The sequence below is a fragment of the Cervus elaphus genome, chromosome 19 (genome assembly GCF_910594005.1).
Source record: "Cervus elaphus chromosome 19, mCerEla1.1, whole genome shotgun sequence".
Lineage (NCBI taxonomy): Eukaryota > Metazoa > Chordata > Mammalia > Artiodactyla > Cervidae > Cervus > Cervus elaphus.
Genome location: NC_057833.1, coordinates 36,446,809 through 36,467,695, shown reverse-complemented (window position 1 = coordinate 36,467,695; position 20,887 = coordinate 36,446,809). Strand labels below are relative to the sequence as shown.

At 52.3% G+C, this 20,887-nt stretch overlaps 1 protein-coding gene and 1 non-coding gene across 6 annotated transcripts; both read right to left on the bottom strand.

Annotated features, from left to right (window-relative positions):
* Positions 1 to 501: 501 nt before the first annotated feature.
* On the bottom strand, positions 502 to 19,735 carry EIF4G1 (eukaryotic translation initiation factor 4 gamma 1). 5 transcript variants are annotated; one of them, XM_043875147.1, is made up of 33 exons: positions 19,585 to 19,735; positions 18,709 to 18,765; positions 18,387 to 18,480; positions 18,008 to 18,094; positions 16,731 to 16,907; positions 16,400 to 16,499; positions 15,211 to 15,323; positions 14,321 to 14,413; positions 14,057 to 14,123; positions 12,951 to 13,772; positions 12,615 to 12,703; positions 12,325 to 12,511; positions 12,106 to 12,239; positions 11,819 to 11,977; positions 11,485 to 11,673; positions 11,093 to 11,290; positions 10,722 to 10,868; positions 10,283 to 10,519; positions 9,987 to 10,091; positions 9,710 to 9,869; positions 9,412 to 9,512; positions 8,738 to 8,840; positions 8,436 to 8,538; positions 7,977 to 8,209; positions 7,716 to 7,834; positions 7,414 to 7,586; positions 6,656 to 6,781; positions 6,423 to 6,504; positions 4,856 to 4,954; positions 4,609 to 4,743; positions 4,402 to 4,483; positions 4,124 to 4,264; positions 502 to 1,131 (listed from the first exon to the last, which is right to left on the bottom strand). In XM_043875147.1, the coding sequence occupies exons 3-33, from the start codon at positions 18,444 to 18,446 to the stop codon at positions 947 to 949; spliced, it is 4,806 nt and encodes a 1,601-aa protein (XP_043731082.1). In that variant the 5' UTR covers positions 18,447 to 18,480; positions 18,709 to 18,765; positions 19,585 to 19,735; the 3' UTR covers positions 502 to 946. The 5 variants fall into 5 exon arrangements, with proteins under 5 accessions (XP_043731082.1, XP_043731083.1, XP_043731085.1 ...); XM_043875148.1 differs by having other exon boundaries at positions 11,485 to 11,670; XM_043875150.1 differs by lacking the exon at positions 16,731 to 16,907.
* Positions 9,589 to 9,661, bottom strand: LOC122676273. Its single transcript, XR_006335542.1, has one exon. It is a non-coding gene; the product is annotated as a small nucleolar RNA SNORD66 (small nucleolar RNA).
* Positions 19,736 to 20,887: the final 1,152 nt, after the last annotated feature.

Sequence of the window (20,887 nt, the reverse complement as noted above, 5' to 3'; positions counted from 1 at the left end):
AGGTTCGTCCTGTGCGCCCAGACCCAAGACACCAAGAGTGGGGAGCGGCGAGACGGGTCACGCTCACTCACTGGGCCCGGGCTGCTGGTCATACTGCAAAGGGACAGAAGACGTTCTTTGTATCCTGGGCTCTCATGTTACAGATGAGACCTCAAAGCTGTAGCAAGTTCCAACTTATATAGCCTGAAACCCTGGGTCTTCACATACAGGGGTCTTGCAGCACATTGTCATTGATCAAGACCAGCAAGTATGTCCTATTAAGTACCCTGTAGCTATGTCCCTTCTCCCCTCCTAACCTACAGGGAGCCCCACCATGTCAATTTTTGAGGGCCAACCATCCAGCAGACTCCCTAACCCTCCAGATCAGACAGGGGAAGAGCAAAGAGGGGTGCCCAGTTACAGGGAACAGTGTGCTACAGTGCCAGCTCTGGAAAGGAGGCTGCCCACCTATCCAGACCCCTTCTCCAGAGGGAGCAGGCCATAAAGCAGAGAGGCAGTGAGCGTAATTGAATTCATGTTTAATAATTACAGGCACCGTGCCCCCCCTTCCCCCTGCTCAGGCAGCAGGGGTGGTGCAGGGGCTGGGGCATATGCCCCCAGCAGCGAGGACGGCAGTCCCAAGAGTGATTTTCAGAAAATAAAAAAGGACCCAAGGGGCAGGCGGTGGTGCCCCCCCCCAAGACACACCAAATTTCAAGACTTTATATATAATATATCTCTGTGCCCCAGAGGGAGGAGAGGGACACCTGGCAGCATCTGGAGGGGGGCCCCAGGCAGCCCCAAGCCATCCTGCCTCTTCAGCCACTTTATTTGCTCAGACAATATCGCACTACAGGCACCCACTGCCACCGCCGCCGCTGCTGCCGCCCCCCTCCCTTGCAGTCCAGGCGGCTGGCTTGGCCATCCGAGTGTCCATGGGGCTCCAAGAACCCGGCCCCACCCGCCCTCAGTTGTGGTCAGACTCCTCCTCCTCCGCCTCACGAAGCCACTTGAAAAAAGTCGTGACAGATTTTAGGGCCACGCCCTTGCCCTGCTGCTCAGCAGGGTCCTTGCTACTCTCCCAGCTATAGAAGGCGTCCTCCTTCACCACGTCCTCGTCATATAGCGCGTCGAAGAACATCCCAAGCAGGTCTGCAAGCAGGCAGAACAGCAGTTAGACGTGTGCTGTCCACAAGCACCCCATCCCACTGCCCAGGAATCCCACCCCTACGCTCCACTGCTGAAACAAGGCCCTGACCCAGCATGCTGACATTTGTGTCTGGCCATTCCAGAGTGACTAGGTCTCTGACACCACGCTAATCTCATGATCTAAGACACTGGTTTGCGAGAATGAGTCACTTGGCCAAAATGTACAAACCCGCCCAGCCTCACCTCAGCAGCTTCAAACTTCACTCATGATATATTTACTTAATGGGGAAAACTGCAGAATTGGTACTCCTGAATTTGAGGAATCACAAAAGGCTGAGACGTATATCCCATAAAAGTCAAGGGTATAACCTGGAACATTCACTGAGCCGCCCCTGGCCCCATTTTACAGATTCTGACAAACTTGACCCCAATTTTCTCTTACTTTTCACACATCTCCTGAACATATATCCACCCCTTCTCTGGCCTTGACACTTCTATGTGTGATGTATCTTTTGCCAGGAACATTACTCCTCTTGTCACCTTTTATCACCTTCCTAGTGAATTCCTTTAGGCTCAACTCAAGCACCCTCTCTGCTCTGCTTCTCCCTCACCCCTAGCTTTCCATCATTCTTCCAAAGCACTTGTACAACCCTGAACATAATCTACTCCATTCACCACATGCACTGCCAGTCTTTCCAAAGAAAACAGTACATTTAAAAGCAAAAGGAGGTTGAGAAGTTGATTACATTTCTTTTGAATACAGCATAGAATCTAGAGTCCAGGCCTCAGTGAAACACTGAGCCATCTAAGAGAAACTGCAAGTCAGGATGTTCCTCAGGCACACCCCCTCAAATCCACAACTGAGGCTATGGACAGCCTCCAACCCCTATCCCTCAGCAATGGCAGCAACAGATCACTTATCCCAAACTTGTTTTCCAAACCCCATGCATACCTATCCCAGTGACTCTACACAATCAATTATCCACCACTCTGCCCCATATTTATAAGCCCACGCTTCTCCCACCTAAACACTAAAAGCCTCGTTTTAACAACTACTATCTCTTCACAGCCAGACAAAAGATTTGTCTTTTGACAAGAGATTAGTTGAATTCAAACATTTCTTCTAGGGACTTCCCTGGTGGTCCAAAGGCTAAGACTGCCTGGGTTCAATCCTTGGCCAGGGAACTAGATCCCACAAGCTACAACTAAGACTTGGCTCAGCCAAATCAAATAATAGAAGTTGTTGTTTTTTTTTTAATTTTTGTCTGCACTTGCTGTTTTCTTCCTGATTCGGGGGAGTATTACCCTGTCCTTTTCAATCCTGCTTTACCAAATACTGTTTCTGCCAGGGTAGCCTCCATGTTTTCACATACCAGAGGCCCTAATTTTCAGATCTGTTCAAGCAGCATCTAGCATTATAGACCATTTCCTTCTCCTAGTATGTCCTGTGCCTCAAGAAATGGGCCTTCAGTCCTGACCTCTTCCTCTCCAAATCAGATACCCAGCTAGCTGCCTACCTACCCAACTGACATCTCTGATCATCCCCACCAGGACCAAACTCAGTATGACCAAACTCAACTTGATCCAGTGGTCCCTGCTGCTGCTGCTAAGTTGCTTCAGTCGTGTCCGACTCTGTGCGACCCCATAGACGGCAGCCCACCAGGCTCCCCAGCCCCTGGGATTCTCCAGGTAAGAACACTGGAGTGGGTTGCCATTTCCTCCTTCAATGCATGAAAGTGAAAAGTGAAAGTGAAGTCGCTCAGTCATCTGACTCTTAGCGACCCCATGGACTGCAGCCCACCAGGCTCCTCCATCCTTGGGATTTTCCAGGCAAGAGTACTGGAGTGGGGTGCCATTGCCTTCTCTGCCAGTGGTCCCTACTGCCCAGTAAATGACATCCCCACTATCATTTCACCTGCTAAAACCATCCTAGGAGTCATATATGACTTCCAATCTCATCACCCTATCCCCAGGCCAGTGTGTCTTCAATCTGCCCACCCTCTCCCATCCTCATTTCCACCAGAGAGGCCGAGCCACTACCAACATGCCCCAATCGGCCAATCTAGCCACATTCACCCCACTCCAAATCACTCTTCCCACTAATGGCCAGGATGATCTAAACACTAAAAAAGAATTTTTAAAATCCCTGCTTGAAATTCCACAAAAGCCAATTTTCCTGTCCTTTGGCTAAAGCCCAAAATTCATCCCATGGTTTAGAGAGTCCTGCATGATCTGGCCACATCCATCTCTCCACCCCACTTGCCTCACATACAACTGGCTGCTGTGCTCTTCCACACTGGCCTTCCTGTAAGTTTTTACCTTGTATGTTTTCACCCTCAGGGCCTCCCTTTACAGATACAGTTCATAGAAGTCTCCCCTTCCCCTTTGTCATTGAAGTCCCCATGTGTCAATTCCCACTCATTCCCTCTGACTAGGTAAATTCTCCCAGAGTATCCTGCAGGACCCTTCTTCCAACACTTACCCAACTCCATGCTCATGTGGGAACTATGTTTGACTTAATCACTGTTAATATCCCAACCCCAATGCCCTGGCACGCAGTGCGTGGTAGGAGTACATGCTTAGTCACTCAGTCGTGTCTCTTTGTGACACCACATACTGTAGCCCGCCAGACTCCTCTGGCCATAGGATTATCCCAGCAAGAATACCGGAGTGGGTTGCCATTTCCTCCTCCAGGGGATCTTCCCCACCCAGGGATCGAACCCATGTCTCCTGCAATGCTAGGCAAATTCTTTACCCAGTGAGCCATTGGGGAAGCACAAAACAGGCAGTCGGTTAACCTTCAAGGCCAAGTCTAACGCTTTCCACTTGGTAAGGAAACAGTGTTGGAGAGAAAAGGACTCAACCATGAAAATATTTTGCTCTCCAGGGACCACCCACTTTTCTTGGGTTGAGACCCTCTCCACCACTGTCCCCCTACAATCTGGTAGTTCCTCCAGCCCACCCACCCCCACCATCCCCGTGGCCTGGCTCTTACTAGGGGGCTGGTCTAAGGTCACTACAAGGGCCTGGAGGGCATAGAGCGCCTGCAGCTCCTTCTGCTCGTCACTTAGGTATTTCTGTAGCAGTTTCGCTCGTGCTTTCAGCACTGCAACATCCACTCGGAGAGAAGACTCAACTACAGGGAGAAAGACAGGGGTAAGTAGAATAACGCACCCTCAGCCTGGTTCAGAACTAGAGGTAAAGACCAAAACCTCCCTCCCTCCATATCTGCTGGGCCCACCCTTGCCCCACCAACTCCCTGGCTCCTCTTACAGATAATTGCAGAATAGCAGACTGTTGTCATGAGGGCTCGAACTAATGTGTTGGATGTCACCTGCTGCTCATTCAGGTTGGCCTGTGCAGGAGAAAAAGAAACAAATGGCTCAAAAGTTCTAAATTATGCCTGGAAGGCTCCATTCTTGTTGCCCCCATCAAGCACCACCTTCTCTCTCTCCACGCCAGTCTCAAGGAGAAACATACCTCTATCCAGTCAAACACCCGCTGGTTACTGCTGCCCTCCTGCAGCAGCTTCTCTAGCTGCCTGCGCAGCTCCTCGAAGGAGAACAACCTCTGGCCCGGGGTTTCTGACTCCTCTCCCAGGGTATACTCCACCTTCTGCAAGCAGAAAGGCCCACAGTTGGGAGGTAAAAGCATCACATGAGATAATACAAGAGAAGAGGACTGGCCGGCCCCAAGTGCTAGAGTCCACCCAAGTCCACTCACAAACCTGCGCAGTGACAAAGGCACTGACATCCTGGCCTTCAGGTAGAAATTCCTTCCAGGTGAGTCCAGCCTCTCGCCACAGCGTCCCCACCTTTTTAGGACCCTGAAAAACATTAGACCAACTCAGAAACTCTCGTTCTCTCCAAGAGTCTAACAACTTCACAAATATCATCTAACAAATGCATACTGTAATCTCACCAGACACCTGCAAGCAGCTCAGGATGCTAACATACTGAATGGGAACAGTGTGTCCATGGCTACAGTCTAGTACCAAGCACAGACATCAGTCAAATAACCATCCAAAGTCATGAGAAGTTACCTACCACAGTGCTATGAGGCTCAGGAAATGGCCTGAGAGCCTCTAGGAAAATGTCAACTAGTTGTCACAGGACTCTCAAAGAATTACTGGACCGCAAAAGGTAAACAACCAAATCGAAATACCTCACCCAAGCCTTCCACACTCATCTACACTTCTCTTTCCAAAATAGCTTAGTTTTTCATTATTGCAAGTAACAAATGCTTATGGGAGAGAACAACTTCTAACAAGTATTCAGCTCCCAAGTCCAGAAAAATTTAGAAGATATAACCCCAACGCAAATCAGTAAACGGCAGTCTCAGTTCATTTTCTCTAAGGGGCAAGAGATTCTGAAGCCATCACAGTTTTACAACAACATATTCAGGATGATGTCATCAACCCTTGACAAAAGTACTTCATGGACTTTAAAAATGTCCATCTTAACACCATTAAAATCAAGCTGTCTCACAGGTGACATACCACAGTTTTAAAATAAGACCGTAAGTTTTTTCTTTCTTAGCAGTGCATAAATGTCACAAAATCCAAGGCACCTTGGAGTCAATGAAATACTACTAGATCAATTTTTCTTTGAATTATTATTTTATACTTCTTAGAAACTATCTGGTACACATTTTTACCTAAAAAAATATGAAAGGACAATTTCTCTCTGATTCAAAAACTCACTCCTCCATGTTCCAGAGCTGCACTCTCTTAAAACTGTTTATTTCCCGACTTCTCATCACCACACAACTTGCCCGTTCAGTCATTTCACCTTTGTATTTGCTAGTCAAAGTTAACTTTAATAAAGCAGTTTCTGTCGTGAACATTACCAAACAGACATCCCTTTGCAATTTCACAGTACTTTGCCCAGTATGTGGTCAACGTTCTAAAAGATGCTAGCTGAATGAATCAACTAATCAATCAAAGGCATAGGACCTTGTGCTCAGTTGCTCAGTCCTGTCCAACTCTTTGCCACCCCATACTGTAGCTGCCAGGCTCCTCTGTCCATGGGATTTTCCAGTTAAGAATACTGGAGTGGATGGCCATTTCCTTCTCCAGAGGGCCTTAGATTCTCATTCTCCTCCAGCCTTGGCCAGAACCTACTATAGGAACTGGTCTGAGCAAGAGTACCAGCCTCAACATTTTCCCTCCCGGGTACCCACCCAGCACCACCATCCCGCCAAAGGACCACGAGGCTTCAGGGTCACCACCAGCACCCCAAACCACATGGTGGAAGAGACGTCCTAAACAAACCACCTCTGAAAGGCTCACTCACCATGCTTTTGCACAGGAGCCCCAGGATCTCTAGCAACAGGGAAGCAGCCTTGCCCAGGGGTCTCAGAGGTTTTGTTATTTCCCTGTAAGATAAACATTCAGTTGTTAAATTAGCCTCCCACACACTCTCAACATACTAGCCCATCGGTTCCTAAATCCAGGGCTCTGACCCACACCTCCTTTCTCTCTCCTTCCTACCTTTACCTCCCCTGAATTCCACCAGAGGGGGCTTACCTGAACAGCTCCCCCATGGGCACCCCACCTTCCTGCAGAATGGGCGTTATCAATTCTGCTAGGTAGAGCCACACATGAGGAATGTCAATTTCCATGTCTTCAGCCAACTCTAGAATTTCATATAGCCTGCATAGGGAATTCAAAGTCAGGACCTTCTAAGACAAGCCTGCACTCCTTTGTTGCCCTCCTTCTGAGGCAACAAAGGCATAGCTAAAGGGATCAACTGCAGGGCCCTCCTCAGGAACATTTCCTAAACATGGGGCAATTACCTCACACTAAGTGAAAGCTGCTCAGGCGTGTCCGACTCTTTGCAACCCCATGGCCTGTACAGTCCATGGAATTCTCCAGGGCAGAATACTGGAGTGGGTAGCCTTTCCCTTCTCCAGGGGATCATCCCAACTCAGGGATCGAACCCAGGTCTCCTGCCTTGCAGGCAGATTCTTTACCAGTTGAGCCACAAGGCAAACCCAAGAATACTGTCGTGGGTAGCCTATCCCTTTCTCCAACAGATCCTCCCGACCCAGGAATCGAACTGGGGTCTCCTGCACTGCAGGTGGATTCTTTACCAACTGAACCATCAGGGAAGCCCTATCTCACACTAAGGCCACCTTCTGCTCCTTAGACAGCTCACCCCCAACCATGCCAAAAATTATGTTGACCAGAATGGCTGAGGGGCCTAAACTCTTATTCAAGGGTCCTACAAAGGAGAGAAAGGTATGGGAAGGTAAGAATGGGAGGCCTACAGAAGTCAGTCATACCCTTGGTAGTACTGAGCAGTGGAGAGGTGCCCGGCACAGAGCAGCTGGTGCAGCAGCCGCCCCATGTGCTCCCGAGCAATGGCGCTGCGCTCCAGTGTGGACTCGATGCCGTGCCGCACAAAGATGAAGAGCAGTGAGGGCGAGGCCAGCTCCTGCACGCACTGCACTGCCTCCTGGAGGGACGCAGAGCAGAGAAGGGAGACCAGTCACTGTGTAGCTCAGACCCTCTACCCCTGCCTGTCAGCACAGGCCCCTTCCCACGCACCCTGCCATCCCTCACTCAGACCACTCCTATGGCTTGCCTTCATGTCATTGAGATGGAGGTACTCCTCAATGATGGCCCTAGATTTCTTCTCCAGCTCCTCTTCAGAGAGCGCAGCCTTCGGGGGACCCACCGGAGGGAGGGCAGCTTCTCGCTTCACTGAGTGGAGAAAAACATATCACAGATTCATCAGTTCCAGTCTTCCTAGCAAACAGGGTCTGGAGCCCTGAAGACATTGTCTGGGGACTGGTTGGTCCCAAACCAGCCCACACTCTTCTCTTCCCTTCCCCCGGCCCCTTACCAGCTTCCCGCCCGCGGTCCCGATCCTCCGTGAGGCTAGCTGCCTTGCGCAGTCCATCAGGCTGACAGGGCCGCTCTCTACTCCGTTCCTCCACTTCCTTGCTGAAGCTCCGCTTGGTGGCGGGTGTTCGCGCGCGATCAAGCCGGTCACCACGGTCACCTCCCCGTTCACTCCGCTCTAGGCGGTCTCCCCGGTCCCCAGCTTTCTCACCTCGTTCCCGGCTCAAGCTACTCCTGGAAGACAGACAGGCAGATCGTCTCTCACCTGTACTGCCCAGGTGCACTCCTGTTTTAACTATCAAACATGCTGAGTAACTGTCTGGCCTTGTTCTTGGCAGCAGGAATACACCCCAACTCAGTCAGGAGCTCTGAGCATTACAGGTGTTAAGAATCCCTGTGTTAGCAGCCAAAACCCAATGAGAACTCAGTGTGATGAACAGACACATCGAGGAAACCTCACCTCTGCACCACTCGTCTGTTATCTGTGCTTTCTGTTGGTACTGCTTGTTGAAGGGCTGAGAAGCGATTCAAGGTACTAGTGGCTGGACGAGCAGCTTCTGATGCTGGAGAAGCAGAAAACTCAGATTAAAGACACCTGGTCCTAGTTCTGGCACTAAGGTAGAGTTCAATCCCTAGTCCCAAGTACACACCACCTGTATGATCTAACCACTCTGCAGTGAAAGCCTCCCGTACAGACAAGGCTCTGCCCTCAAGACAGCGGAAAAACCACCCAGCTCTTGACAGCAACAGTGGCCTCCATACCTGCATCGGAGGGCTTGGCTCCAGAGCCTCCACTGCTACCCTTGCCCCAGCTCAATCGACCTCCAGGTGCAAACAGCTGGTTATTAGAATCGATGGAGCCAGGCTGAGGAAGCAAAGGGAGTGGAGAGTCATGGGTCTGATCCAGCCAAAGCCCCCAGCCAGCCCCCACCACACAGAGCCACAAGCAGCCTAGACCAGTAAAAGTTTCAGGCTTTACAGACCATACAGTTTCAACTAGTCGACTGCCACTGTAGCACAGGAGCAGTCACAGACAGCCCTCACAAGGCAGGACTGTGGTTCTGTGCCAAAACCTTATAGACACTGAAATTTACATTTTATAAAATTTCTTGTCACAAAGTATCACTTTTTCTCTCCAAACATTAAAAAAATGTAGAAAACTCTCATTTGTAGCTTGTGGGTATACAGAGGCACAGAATGGCTGGATTTGGTATGCATATCAGGGTGCTGATCACTGGTTCAGATCAATGCAAATTCACTCCCTAGAGATGGCAGTTCTGCCCAGAAATCTAACTAGTTGGTCTAAGGGTGAAAATTCAAGCTGGGAAAATTCCCAACTTCAGAAAGCAAGGGGACTAAGACCCAAGCCTACGCTTAAGGCCTGTCTGACCAATCTTTTATTCTCCCATCACCCCTTTCAACATATACACCCCTACCTTCGTGATCTTAGTGAGTCGAGAAGTGTCAATAGGGCGGCTGCCCTTGCTGATGGGTACTGTGTTCCAGCCACCATCATCCACAAGTGGAAGGCCACGGCCTGGGACAAGCAAAGCACACTGGAATGATGAGCAAGTCCCAGCAACCCCGCTCCGGAGAGCTGCCACCAGCCTCCCTTCCTCAGATCCTCAGTTCCATCATGGGGTCTCAGTGGCCCAGACACGTGGCGCTAAGAAGTCATCATTGGAAAGCACAACGCCTCACACCGTCCCTCCTCAGTCCCAGCCTCCAACTCACTGATGGGTGGGCCTGGAGGGCCACCCCGACGCTTGTCGCTGCCCTTGGCCATTAGCTGCTGCACTTTTATGTGCTCCCGATGCTCCTCCATCTCAGCTTCCTTGTGGATTTGGTCAATTGTCTTGGGACCCTGGTCCCCTCGGCGTGGCACCCAGTTGCTCTGTGGGATAGGCCAGTCACAGGGTAATTACATCAGAGAGGACCAGACCAGCGTCAGGAAGTGGGGGCTGTGGGGTCAGAGGCAGCAGGCTGACAGTGGGAAAGAGGGAACACATACCTTTCGCAGATCCAGCACATCCTGCAGCATAAAGCGGATCCGGGATGAAGTCTTCTTTTCCTTAATAATTTTTTCCATCTGGTTGAAATACTGATCCATCCGGGGCTAGCAAGAAGCAAAGGGATCAAGGTCATCTGCAGCTTCAGATCCTGCCCCTCCTCAGGCTTTCAGCCCTACCACTGCAGCTCAGGGGCACACAGTGCCACACCAACACAACAGCCGGGAAAGGTGTTGGTCAGTGTACGGCAGACCCTGTGTGCTTTAGCCTGGCCTTTCCCATACCCCAGGACCCCTACCTTGGCCTTTTCAAAGTCCAGGTCTTTGCCAATGGTGGTGAGCAGACGGCAAAGGCATTCAAGGGACTCTTCATCATGGTTCTTAAGTAGTTTAACCACACAGTCATGCATGATTGCCTCTGTTAACATCTTCAGTTTGAACAGCTCCCCGATAAACTTGATATTCCCTAATGAGCGCCGCCGGGCTATGTCTCGAGCCTCTTCCAGCTCCTCTTTCAGGCGTCCCCGTTCCTCTGCCTGCCGGTCACAGGACAGGGGTCACATCAAAAGGACACCAGCCACTCAGTTAAAACCTTCCCTCCACTACCTGGCAGCTAGCACCAAGCACTCACATTCTAAGGCAGAGAACTGCCCCCAAACACCACTATCCCCACTCCCACTTGTGCAGCTGAGGAGCAACCGGGTGCAGTGGCAGAATCGGGAGTGGAATTTCTCTCACCGTAGCAGCTTCATCCATCTCTTTTTGCTTCTTCTCAAAAACCTCATCATCATCTTTGTCTTTTTCAAACTCCTTCTGACATCGATTTAACAACAATTTTCGGAAGTTCACAGTCACTGTTGGCTTTTCTGTAGTGGGCACTTTCAGCTGTACGTCAAAGAGAACATCACATTCAGACCAGTCGAGGGCAGGGCAAGGAAAACCCTCCAAAAGTCTTCAACTACATGACCCCTGAGGACCTCTGACCCGGCTCTGCCTCATTCTGGCTGCCACCACCAGCACAGGATGGAAGAACCAAGAAGCTGGACTCAGAGGCTTAGGACGAGAAGTGAGAACTAGACCACAAAGCTTAGAGAACGGTGGAAACTAACCGCCATGAGGCAGCGGCACATGTTGGCATAGGCCACGGAGAAGTTGGGTTCTGAGATGGCCTTCTCGAAGATGAGGTCAATGACTCCTTTGAGACGTTCCTCGGTATCAATGGCTAGCTGTGTCACCTGCTTCATCAGCTGCTGGAACATCTGGGGTGTCAGTTTATTCAAGATGGAGCGCACCCTGCGGAACAGGTCCTGGAGGAGAGAGGGAACAGAGAAGGCATAGAATCCAGTGACATGTTCAGGGGCTGCTGAGAGGGGTGGAGAGGGTCGTGGGGACTCGGATAGATGCTAGTGATGAGAATGGCCAGGAGCAAAGAGGTCAAGGATGGCTCAGAGGGTAGACCTTCAGGAGAAGGATTGGAGACCAAGGCACAACTTTCAGGTACCTGGGTTTTGCTGCCATCAGCATCCTCTTCCCCTCGGTCCTTATCAGCCGCCGTCCGCTTGCTACTGGGTTTCCAGGCCTTTTCTGCTTTATTCAGTTTTATATCTTCGGTCATTGACACTGTGGCAATGATCTTCCGTGGTTCCTTTCGGGGGCCCTGCTGAGATCGCCGGGGTCCCAGGCCAGCCTGCTAAGCAAGGAGCAGGGACAGAAGACAGGGAACCAGTCAGCACAACAACCACCATCGCTCACATCTCCAGGGCAGACTTCTCCCCACCCCTCAATGAGATACAGGGACAAACTCCCCCAACACACCCCTTGTCAGTCCCACTCACCGGCCCTCGGGGCAGCTCCCCACCTGGCCCACCCCTTGGGGGCCCACGGTTGCTAAGGGCTGGTCGGCCAAGGTTGGCAAAGGACGGAGTGAAGTCTGGGCCACAATTTATGCCCTGAAGTCTAGAGGGGTCCAGCGGTCGCAATGGTGTTTTATTGGCCTGTGAAAGAGACAGAGAAGGTATCAGAAACAGGACAGGGCTAGCTACTGACCACTCTTTCAGGACCTCTGGCTCCTCTTTAGCCATCCAACCAGCATAAACTTACTCTCTCCCTCAGGTCTACCAACCTTATCCAACACCACGTCACTGATGTGGGGCAATCCCTCAGGCTTCTGCATACTAGCAAAGATGAACTGAAAGCCAAGCAGGAACTCTCGGTCGTAACGCTTTTTCTCCTCAAGGTTTAGAGGCTTCCACTGATCTGCATGGAAAACAGGATGAAGCAATCACACTGCTCTCTCCTGGATCCTGACAAGCATACTTTCTCACCCGTTCTTTCCACATACCTGACTTATATTCATACTTCTGTTCCCCTGGCTGGATATTCTCTGCATTTTGAATCTTGTCTTCCTTTGAGTCCCAGGTCTCCTCTCCTTCCTCAGACCGCAGGGGCACACTGCTGCCCTCAGGCTCTGGACTGGGATTGTTGCCTACAGGTGGCTGATTTTCCACCTCTGGTGCCCCTGGGTTCGCCTGGAACCATCAGACGTTTCATCTTGGCTGCACTGTCACCACTGTTCCACACCCAAACTCTGCCCTTCTCCCTCCGCATTCTCCTCTCCCTCTGCTCCCTTACCTCCTTGAAGGCATCTAGAAGGTCTCCTACAGCCTCCTTCTTATTTAGCTCCTTAATTTTCCGTCTCCTCTTTGGCACAGACACTGCCACTATTTGGGGGGGAGGAGTGAGAATAACTTAAGGAGTACCCCAACCTCTGGGAAAATAAAAAGCCACTGTACAATATTCCCTTTTTTCATCACATCCTCTCTCAACTTATAATTCCTCAATCTAGCCCTTGAGAGTTCCATTACAGGGCTTCTATGACCCAGACACAATGGCCCAAGAGGTCATCCATCAACAAAGGAAAAAACCACACCCAGCCTGCCCCACCTCCACCATCCAGCAGCACCTTACCTTGGGTGGCTACTGCCACCTCCAAATCCTGGGACAGGTGGGCTGGGACAGGGGTGCTCTCTGGGGGGAGAGGTTCCTCTCCTCCCTTCTCACCCTCAGCTTCTCCTTCCTCTTCCTCTTCTTCCTCCTCCTCCATGTCCTCCTCCTGAGCAGGGGAAGCCACTGGAGGAGCCAGAGCTGGGGTAGCAGAAAGGACAGTGGGGGGAGTCACCGACACTGTAGCCTCCTTGGCCTGTTCCTCTGGTTCACTGGCTGGGTTTATGTCCATAGTTGGTGGTGAAGGGGCTCCGTTGAGCAATTCCTCAGGTTGGGCAGTTGGAGCAACAGGCATGGGGGATTCAGAGGGACAAGCTGGAGGAGGGAGAGGGGCAAGCTCTGGGCTTGACTCCACCTCTGGTTCCAAATTCTCAGATGGGACTGTGCCATTAGGCTCAGGAAGAATTTCCACCTTGTGAGATGCCAGGGGGCTGGGAACCTGGAGAGGACTGGAAGAGAACTCAGACTCTGGAACTGGTTTGCTCAGCGTCACTTCTACTTCCAATATGGGTTCAGCGAGGGGAGTGGGTTCTGGAGAGAGGCAATATGGCTCCCCAGTTTCAGGGGGCGTGGGGGTTGATTCTTCTACAGACGTCTGTATCATCCCCGTTGTCATCGTGTCCCCAGTAACAGACAGGACTGTGAGATTAGGCTCAGATCCCGGTTCCAAGACTGGGGGCGGTGATGGGGTTGGAGAAGGTGATGAAGGCTGGGATTCTGAAGGGCTGTGCTCTGGGCCAGGTAACCCTGGCCGCTCCCCAATGATTGCTCCCTGCGACCGGTCATCTGCACCATAGGAAGAACAGGTAATTAGAGGCAAGTCCTTCCCTGTGATTGTTGTTCCTCCTCCCAGCCAAGCATTCCCCACCTAATAGCCCCTCCTACACACAGTCTTCTCCCACCCAGGTCTTTTTCATTCTCACTCAAAATCCAATCTGCCCTTAAATTCTACTACTTGAAACCTAAGTCATTCTTCTCTGACATCCAGTTCAAGTCACTCTACTTTCTTGGCATTTTAAACGGCCACACTCCTTTTCTCTGTAAGATCCATGCACCACCTGCTTACTTACCTGGCCGGACGACGACAGCAACCTGGGGTGTCTCCCCATTAGCCTGAGGCTCCAGACCGCCTCCCGTCTGCAGGACACAAAGGGTTACCAAGTTTGCCCTGAAGAGTCCCACAACCCTGCTACAGCCATTTCTACTTTAGCTGCCTAGAAATCCAGGAAAGCAGGGAAATAAGTCCCTTAGTTGAAGAAAAAGACCAAGGGACCTGGGAATCCAGGGAAGAACAGCCATCCCAGTCAGGGCATCACTCAAAGGACAGACAGTACCTGGGGAGGGGTGGGTGTGGAGGCAGTGCGGGCCCCAGACATGATCTCCTCTGTGATATCCTTCCCTCCTTGGTTTGGGTCTCGAATTCGGATCTGGGGAAAAAAAGCTACGGGATAAGTGGGAAACAGGAGCAGCCCACCTCTCCACCCTGCCCCACTCCTAAGACTCCAGGCCAACCCACCACCCCCCACTGGGAAGCAGGTGGGTAGGTGCCAGAAACCCCATAAGTTCTACTGTCAACCCATCCGGCTGCTCTTGTAGTCTGTGCCCTGGCCCCCACCCCAAGACACTCTTGACCTCACAGAGCAGGCACGTACATCACAATGCCCCTCCCTCCCTTATCCCTGCGCCACCAGTCCCCAAGAAGTGGCTGCACTCCCAGGGGCCCAGGACCCCCATCGAGCACCCAACCGGCTCACTTGTGGCTAGTCTGCCTGATCTCTGGGGGCAGGGCCCAGATCCAGTGGGTGGAGCCAGGGTGACTCAGCGGCTTCCCCAGCCCTGGCACCCTATTCTGGGCACCACGCCCAGGGCTTGAGGACTGAGCAGAGGCGGAGGCCTCAAGAGCTTCCAGGACTGGGGGGTGGGGACACAGAAAACAAACCATTTCCAAGGCAAGCCACCAGAAACCCAAAACCAAACTTAGATGTTATGGACAGAAAACCCAGGTCTCTCAAGAATTTCCCTCCCAGATACTTCAATCTTCTAGTGAGCTTCTTCTATACTGCAATCTTAGTACCTTACAAAGAACCTGAGCATTTCACACATCCCCATTCTCTGCCTACTCTCAGGTGAAGATCTCCCTCAACTTCCTGCTCCCTGACCCACAATGTGCCTGACCTTGATCCTTGCTTTCCCAGATGTCCTACAACCCCTTGCTGCTACTCACCGTCTTCCGCTCCCTCTTGGGAGCAATCTGGGGTGGCTGGTTCATCAAAACAGGTGGGGGAGCCACACCAGTGGGAAACTGCTGCACACCCTGGGCTGGGTAGTAAGCGCCAGCTTGGGGGAGGCGGGGGGACAAGGAAAGGAAGAATAGTGGCAGGGTCAGGGCCCAACCACATACAGTTGCCTGCTTGAGCACAAATGCCTCCCAGCCCCTGGAGAACCTCTCATCACCCATAGCCGGCCCCTTACCCTGCCCCACCCTCCTCCCCAAGGGAATTAGGTGTCTGTCAAAGCTGGGGAACCAGTCTGAACTGCGTTTACAAGAATTCCTAACACTGACACACACACCCCTTGTAGGCAGGCACTCCTTCCCCACCACACACCAGCTACTATGTCTGTTCCTCTTCTACCCCATAAGGTAACATGGATGCATCCCACCCCCAGCAAAACACACATGTACTCAGAGAGCAGCAACTACTTAACCTGAAACAGAATCAGGTCTTTGGCTGCGAATGATAAAAACAGATTTGCCAACCCTGTTCCATTCAACCTGAGTCCAATTCCAGTCTCCAGCCCTCTGGTAAGGGGCTAGGAAACAAAAAGTAACATTATGAACCAGGCCCAGGATGAGGAAAATTCCTTAAAGCAATGGTCTCCAAAATGGGATACATTCTTTAATATCATCCCATAACCTCCACTCGTTTTTGACAAGCAACATTAAGTGTTATTTGTTTAAATTATGCATACGTATAACAAACAAAAACATACATGTATTAGAAGTACATACTCAAAATTTTTCCTGATGGTCAAAAAATTTTGGAAACCACTGCCATAAAGAACAGACTAATCCTTTCCTAGAATATAAATGAAAAACAGCTACAGAAACCTCCCAAATCCACGTTACATGGGCTCCCCCCAACCATGGAACAAGTGTCAGGGAATGTTTACTGACAGGTCCTCAAACTAGCACCTGAACTATATCCCTTGACATGGGGAGGACTCTACAACTCTCAACAATAATGTAAAATCCTCTCCCCACCACCCCCCAACGCCAGTTACAAACTAAGCACCAATCCCGACTACTGCTTATCATTTTTAGAGCAAGAGACAGGCCTGGGAAGGGTCCTAGAAATTAGGCAAGTTTAAATGCTCCCTGGGACTCACTCTCCCTGACTCCAGACCCCGCTTACCGTAGGTCCCAAACTCTGTAGGGCTTGCACCTGGGTAGAAGCTTGGGGCTCCCGGCTGCACAGAATACTGCTGTGTCGGGACAACATATGTGGAACGGCCCTGGTGGAGGGGAAGGGGGATAAGGAAGGGAGAGAAGGAGTTGAGGGAGCTACAAATACCACATCAGACTACAAAGAGAATGCAGGGCAAGACAGGACAAGCCAACTCTGGGCAATGACCAGAAGAAAGTCCCAACTCTAGAGCAGAGATGGGACTGGAGGATCAGGGTAGGGGAGGTGGGGGAGCGGGGACAAGGTTGTGTGGCTTCAGCACCCAAGCCTCCAGCCTCACCTGTCCAGGGATGTAGTAGGCCCCCTGGGAGGCTGGGTAGGAGATCTGGGAAGGGATCATCATTACTTGGGATCCAGCAGGGTAGACATGGGCAGCTGGGCCAGGGCGGGCAGGGGCTGCACTCTGCACTCGGGAGGCTGCACTGCTCGGGGGCTGGGCCCGGCTAGGGTAGAAGTGCTGTGAGGAGGGAGGAAGGCAGTTGGCACTGGGCAGGGGAGGAAGTGGACAGCAAAATGGCCATTCCACTATGTCTCTAGTCTGGAGAGAAGTACCGGGGGCTTTGGAGCATGGGACCAACACTGCCAAGACTCACTTGACCAACTGATGGTAAAGTGGCCTCTTGTACTCACGTGTGCCCTCCAAACTCAGGTACACACTTTGCACTTGGTATATTTACTCCCTCCCTGCCATGCATACTCATGTCACCTCCTCCACGCTATCCTTCAGCAGAGGCTTCCTAATACCCAGATGCATCATGCCTAAGTAAAGCCTTTTTCAGCAGCATACTCCCCAGCATGCACTGCACCATCCTAAGGTACTGAGGAGCTAACCGCTAACATGCAAGTTTCCCAGGTCCCAGATACGCGCTATGCAAGATTTTGCCCCTAACATGCACTGGTCAGCCTCAGACTGAGGACCTGGACAGCCAACAAGTCCCACCCTGAGGAACCCCAGTCCCTGTGTCTAGCCCCTGACTAGGGAGGAGGGTAAGGGTGAGGCCAAGAGAGAGTCCAGGATTAGCAAAGGGGTATTACCTGCAGAGACCTGAATCCTCCCTGAGAGCACATGGGGACAGGAAAGAAGAGAATTATCCCCAAGGTGATGAGGGGGAGAAAAATGAAGGAGGCAGGACAAGAATCCGCTCCCATTTAGTGAGGAAGAATTTAGGGAATAGAGAAAGGTAAGAACCAGCTGGAATGTTTCTCTTCCCACAGTCCAAAGAGAAAGAAGGGATGAGGAATGGAGCAATGGCGACCTCCAGTAAAAGGAGGAAATAGGAAAGGAGTTGGCAGCAAGGCCCAAAGCACTGCCCCCAGTTCTCAAGGCACCAGAACCCCTAGTAATGCCATCCCCACCAACAACACACTCCCCGAGGGGCCAGCCACCGTGAGTAATCAACAGTGCAAAGTGCAGAACCGCATGAAAGAACACACAGCAACTGTCAGGAAACTGGGGCAAGTACAGGGCCTCCAGAGTTTCCATCCTAGGCCCAAAGTGGCCTAAGCTTTACATGGCTCCCACCCAGGTCCCCTACTCCCCTCCCCACAGCCCCTCACCTGGCGGGGCTGAGAAGGCGTGTTCATTTGTGTCGCTTGAGGCGTACTGAACACCACCGGTGCTGTCTGCCCCGGGGGAAACGCTGGCTGAAGGGGGGAGACCAGATTTCAGCAAGAGGGGAAACCCAGGTGGTGCAGAAACTCAAGCTGGTGAAGGGGAGCAGATCTGTGGCAAGAGCCTCAACAGTCCACATATACCCTCCCAATGACAGCCCCTGGGAACAGCCTGGGGGCCCTGTCTCAATTTGGCAGCAAGAAGCTGCACTTTGCCCTGACAGAGAAGGGGGTGGGAAAATCCAGAGGTTGGAACCTGTTCCTGACCCGGCTGCCTGGTCTCCCCAACCCCCACCCCAGTCCCTGTTAATTCCTCCCTAATTACCTGTGGGAGTCCAGGGGATGGGGCAGGTGGGGGGCCTGTGGGCTGTGGAGCTTTGTTCATTTCATTTGGTGCCACATCAGGGTCCCCCCAGCACCTGTTGGGAAAGAGTGGCGCTCAGAAAAGGAAATGGACACAAACTTAAGGCAAATGGAGTGGGGGAGGGGTTGAAGCAAGGGCTGGGTCCCACAATGAGCCCCGGAGGCGCCAAGGGGGTAAAGGAACATTAAAGATACAGCTTATGTCCCCACCAACACCCTGTCAAACCCTCACCACCTCCAAACCACCCCCCCACCCCGATCTGCTCAAACAGCCCTTCACTCACCCCCTCGGTTAAGAACAAATCCACGGTGCGGCCTACAGGTTCTGGGCATCCGAGGGCCTGGGGTTGGGAGGTGAGGGGTATCAACCTGGCTCCGCGGGGCCCAAGACCAACCAGACCGGAAATTCCAGGTCTCGCTGGCACCAGGCTCCCGGATCACAAACGGAGCTAGCAGCTTCGGCCGCGGTGTCCCCACCCCCCACCCGGGGACACCGGGTTCGGGGCCTGGCCCAGGGGCACACGAGGCATGCCTGCCGTGGGTGGTAGCAGAGGCACCCACGCGGGGCCAGAGGCGAGGCCTGCCGCCGCCCGGGAGTGGAGACCAGGAAGGGCGGCAGTCGGGCCGTAAAAGGCCAGGCGGGCGGCGGCTGAAGAAGAGCCGGTTTGAAGCAAGTGAGGGTCGGCCTGGAGGGCGGGCGGGGCCGGGGGCTCCTCCCTGCCCGCCGCCGCCGCCTCCCTCCCCTGCGCCCTCCCTGCGCAGCGCCGGCCAGTGCCAAAGAACAACGTGTCACTTCCCGGCGGCCGGGCCGCAAAGGGGGGAGGGGGCGGCGGGCCGGGAGCCGCGGTGCCTGCGCCCGCGGGGCCTCCTCGGGTCGGGCCGAGGTGGCACTTAGCGGCCGGGGAACCCGGCGCCTCCCGGCCTGCGGGAACCGCATATTCCGGCCCCGTGCTCCCCCACCCCCACCCGGCAGCCAGGCCGAGCCAGGCCGGGCACACGTGGGCCGGGGATCAGGCCCTGGCGGGCCGGGGCCCGGGCTTGAGCCGCGGGGCCAGGGCGCTGGGGCGGCGGCGCAGGGTAGCCGGTCCCGGCCCGGATGGCGGCGGATGCGGGGGGAGGGGGTGGGGGGGCCGGGTCGGGCCCGGACATGGCGGCTTTACCTTCAGTCTCCTTCAGTCCGCGCGGCCGAGCCCCACGCAGCCGCACAGACGTAGTCCACAACCATTTCCGGCTCCCCGCACGGATCCCGCTCGGCGGCCACCGCTTCTCCGCAGGCGCAGCCGGCGCCCCCACGTGACCGGCGCAGAGGGCGGAGCAGCGCCCGGCGCCGCGGAGCACATGGGATTTGCCCCGCCTTATCATGTGACAGCCACTGCCCGCCTCCTGTCCCCTCCCGAACTTTGGAACTCCCAGGCCGACCCGGCTCCGCGTCTGTGTTCCGCGATTCTTTGGTTCATTCATACTTTGAGCTAGCATTTATTGAGTGCATATTGAGTGCGAGGCAAAGTGCTGGCTGAGGGTTGAGAGTACTGACATTAAAGATTCAGTCCCGCCGAAGTAAACCATGGACAAAAACGGAAAAAAATACAAGTTAGGCAGTCTTTGAAAATAATGTAAATTAGATAAAGAACTATTAAACTGGGTGTTACGCTAAAAGAATTGAAGTATTCTAAGTAGGGAGTTAGATTTGTCTTTTATAAAGATCAGCCACTCCCAGGGAGGGACTAAAATCAGTCATGGAAAGTTCAAATAGTGATGGGATAAGTAAACCCAAGACCTCTCCCTGGCAGCCAAGAAATTCTGAACCGCCTGAAGGGACATACTAAAGCCACAGCTACTTAGAGTCAGCCTGGATTTTAATCCAAATTTCTCTACTTACTCTCCTAGTGATGTACCTACTACTTACCTACTTAATACTTGCTGTAAAACGAAAATATTTGAAACAATGCAGTCTGGCTCAGTTCTGAGCTTTTACCCACCCTGCTTTCACGCTATTGGACTGTGAGGTTTGATAGTTCTTGTGAAAGTACTTAAAACTGTGCTTAAGTATCTAGCTAAAGCTATTTTCTCTCTCTCCTTCCCACCCCCTTCTTTGTATTCAAACACACATAATCTCAGAAAACACTGTTTCACCAATGATGACCTTTGTGATTTCACTTAATCTTCACAATATCCTACAAAATGTATTGTATTACTATGCATTGTATTATTAGCCCCATTGTATCAGAGTAACTTAAGCTCCAAAGAGAGAAGAGCAAAAATAGACACATGGGAAGAACCATAAGGAGAATGAAAATGTACATGTAGCATGTTCTCTGTTACATTCTTGGAGTTCTGTAGTTTATGGTGTATGGCTGCCTCCCTTCTCTGCTCTTCTCATTTCTCTTTCTACGCAAACTAATAAATAAAAATCAATTACTGCGTACATGGCAATTCCTTCTTAGCTCAGAAATCACTCTGAAA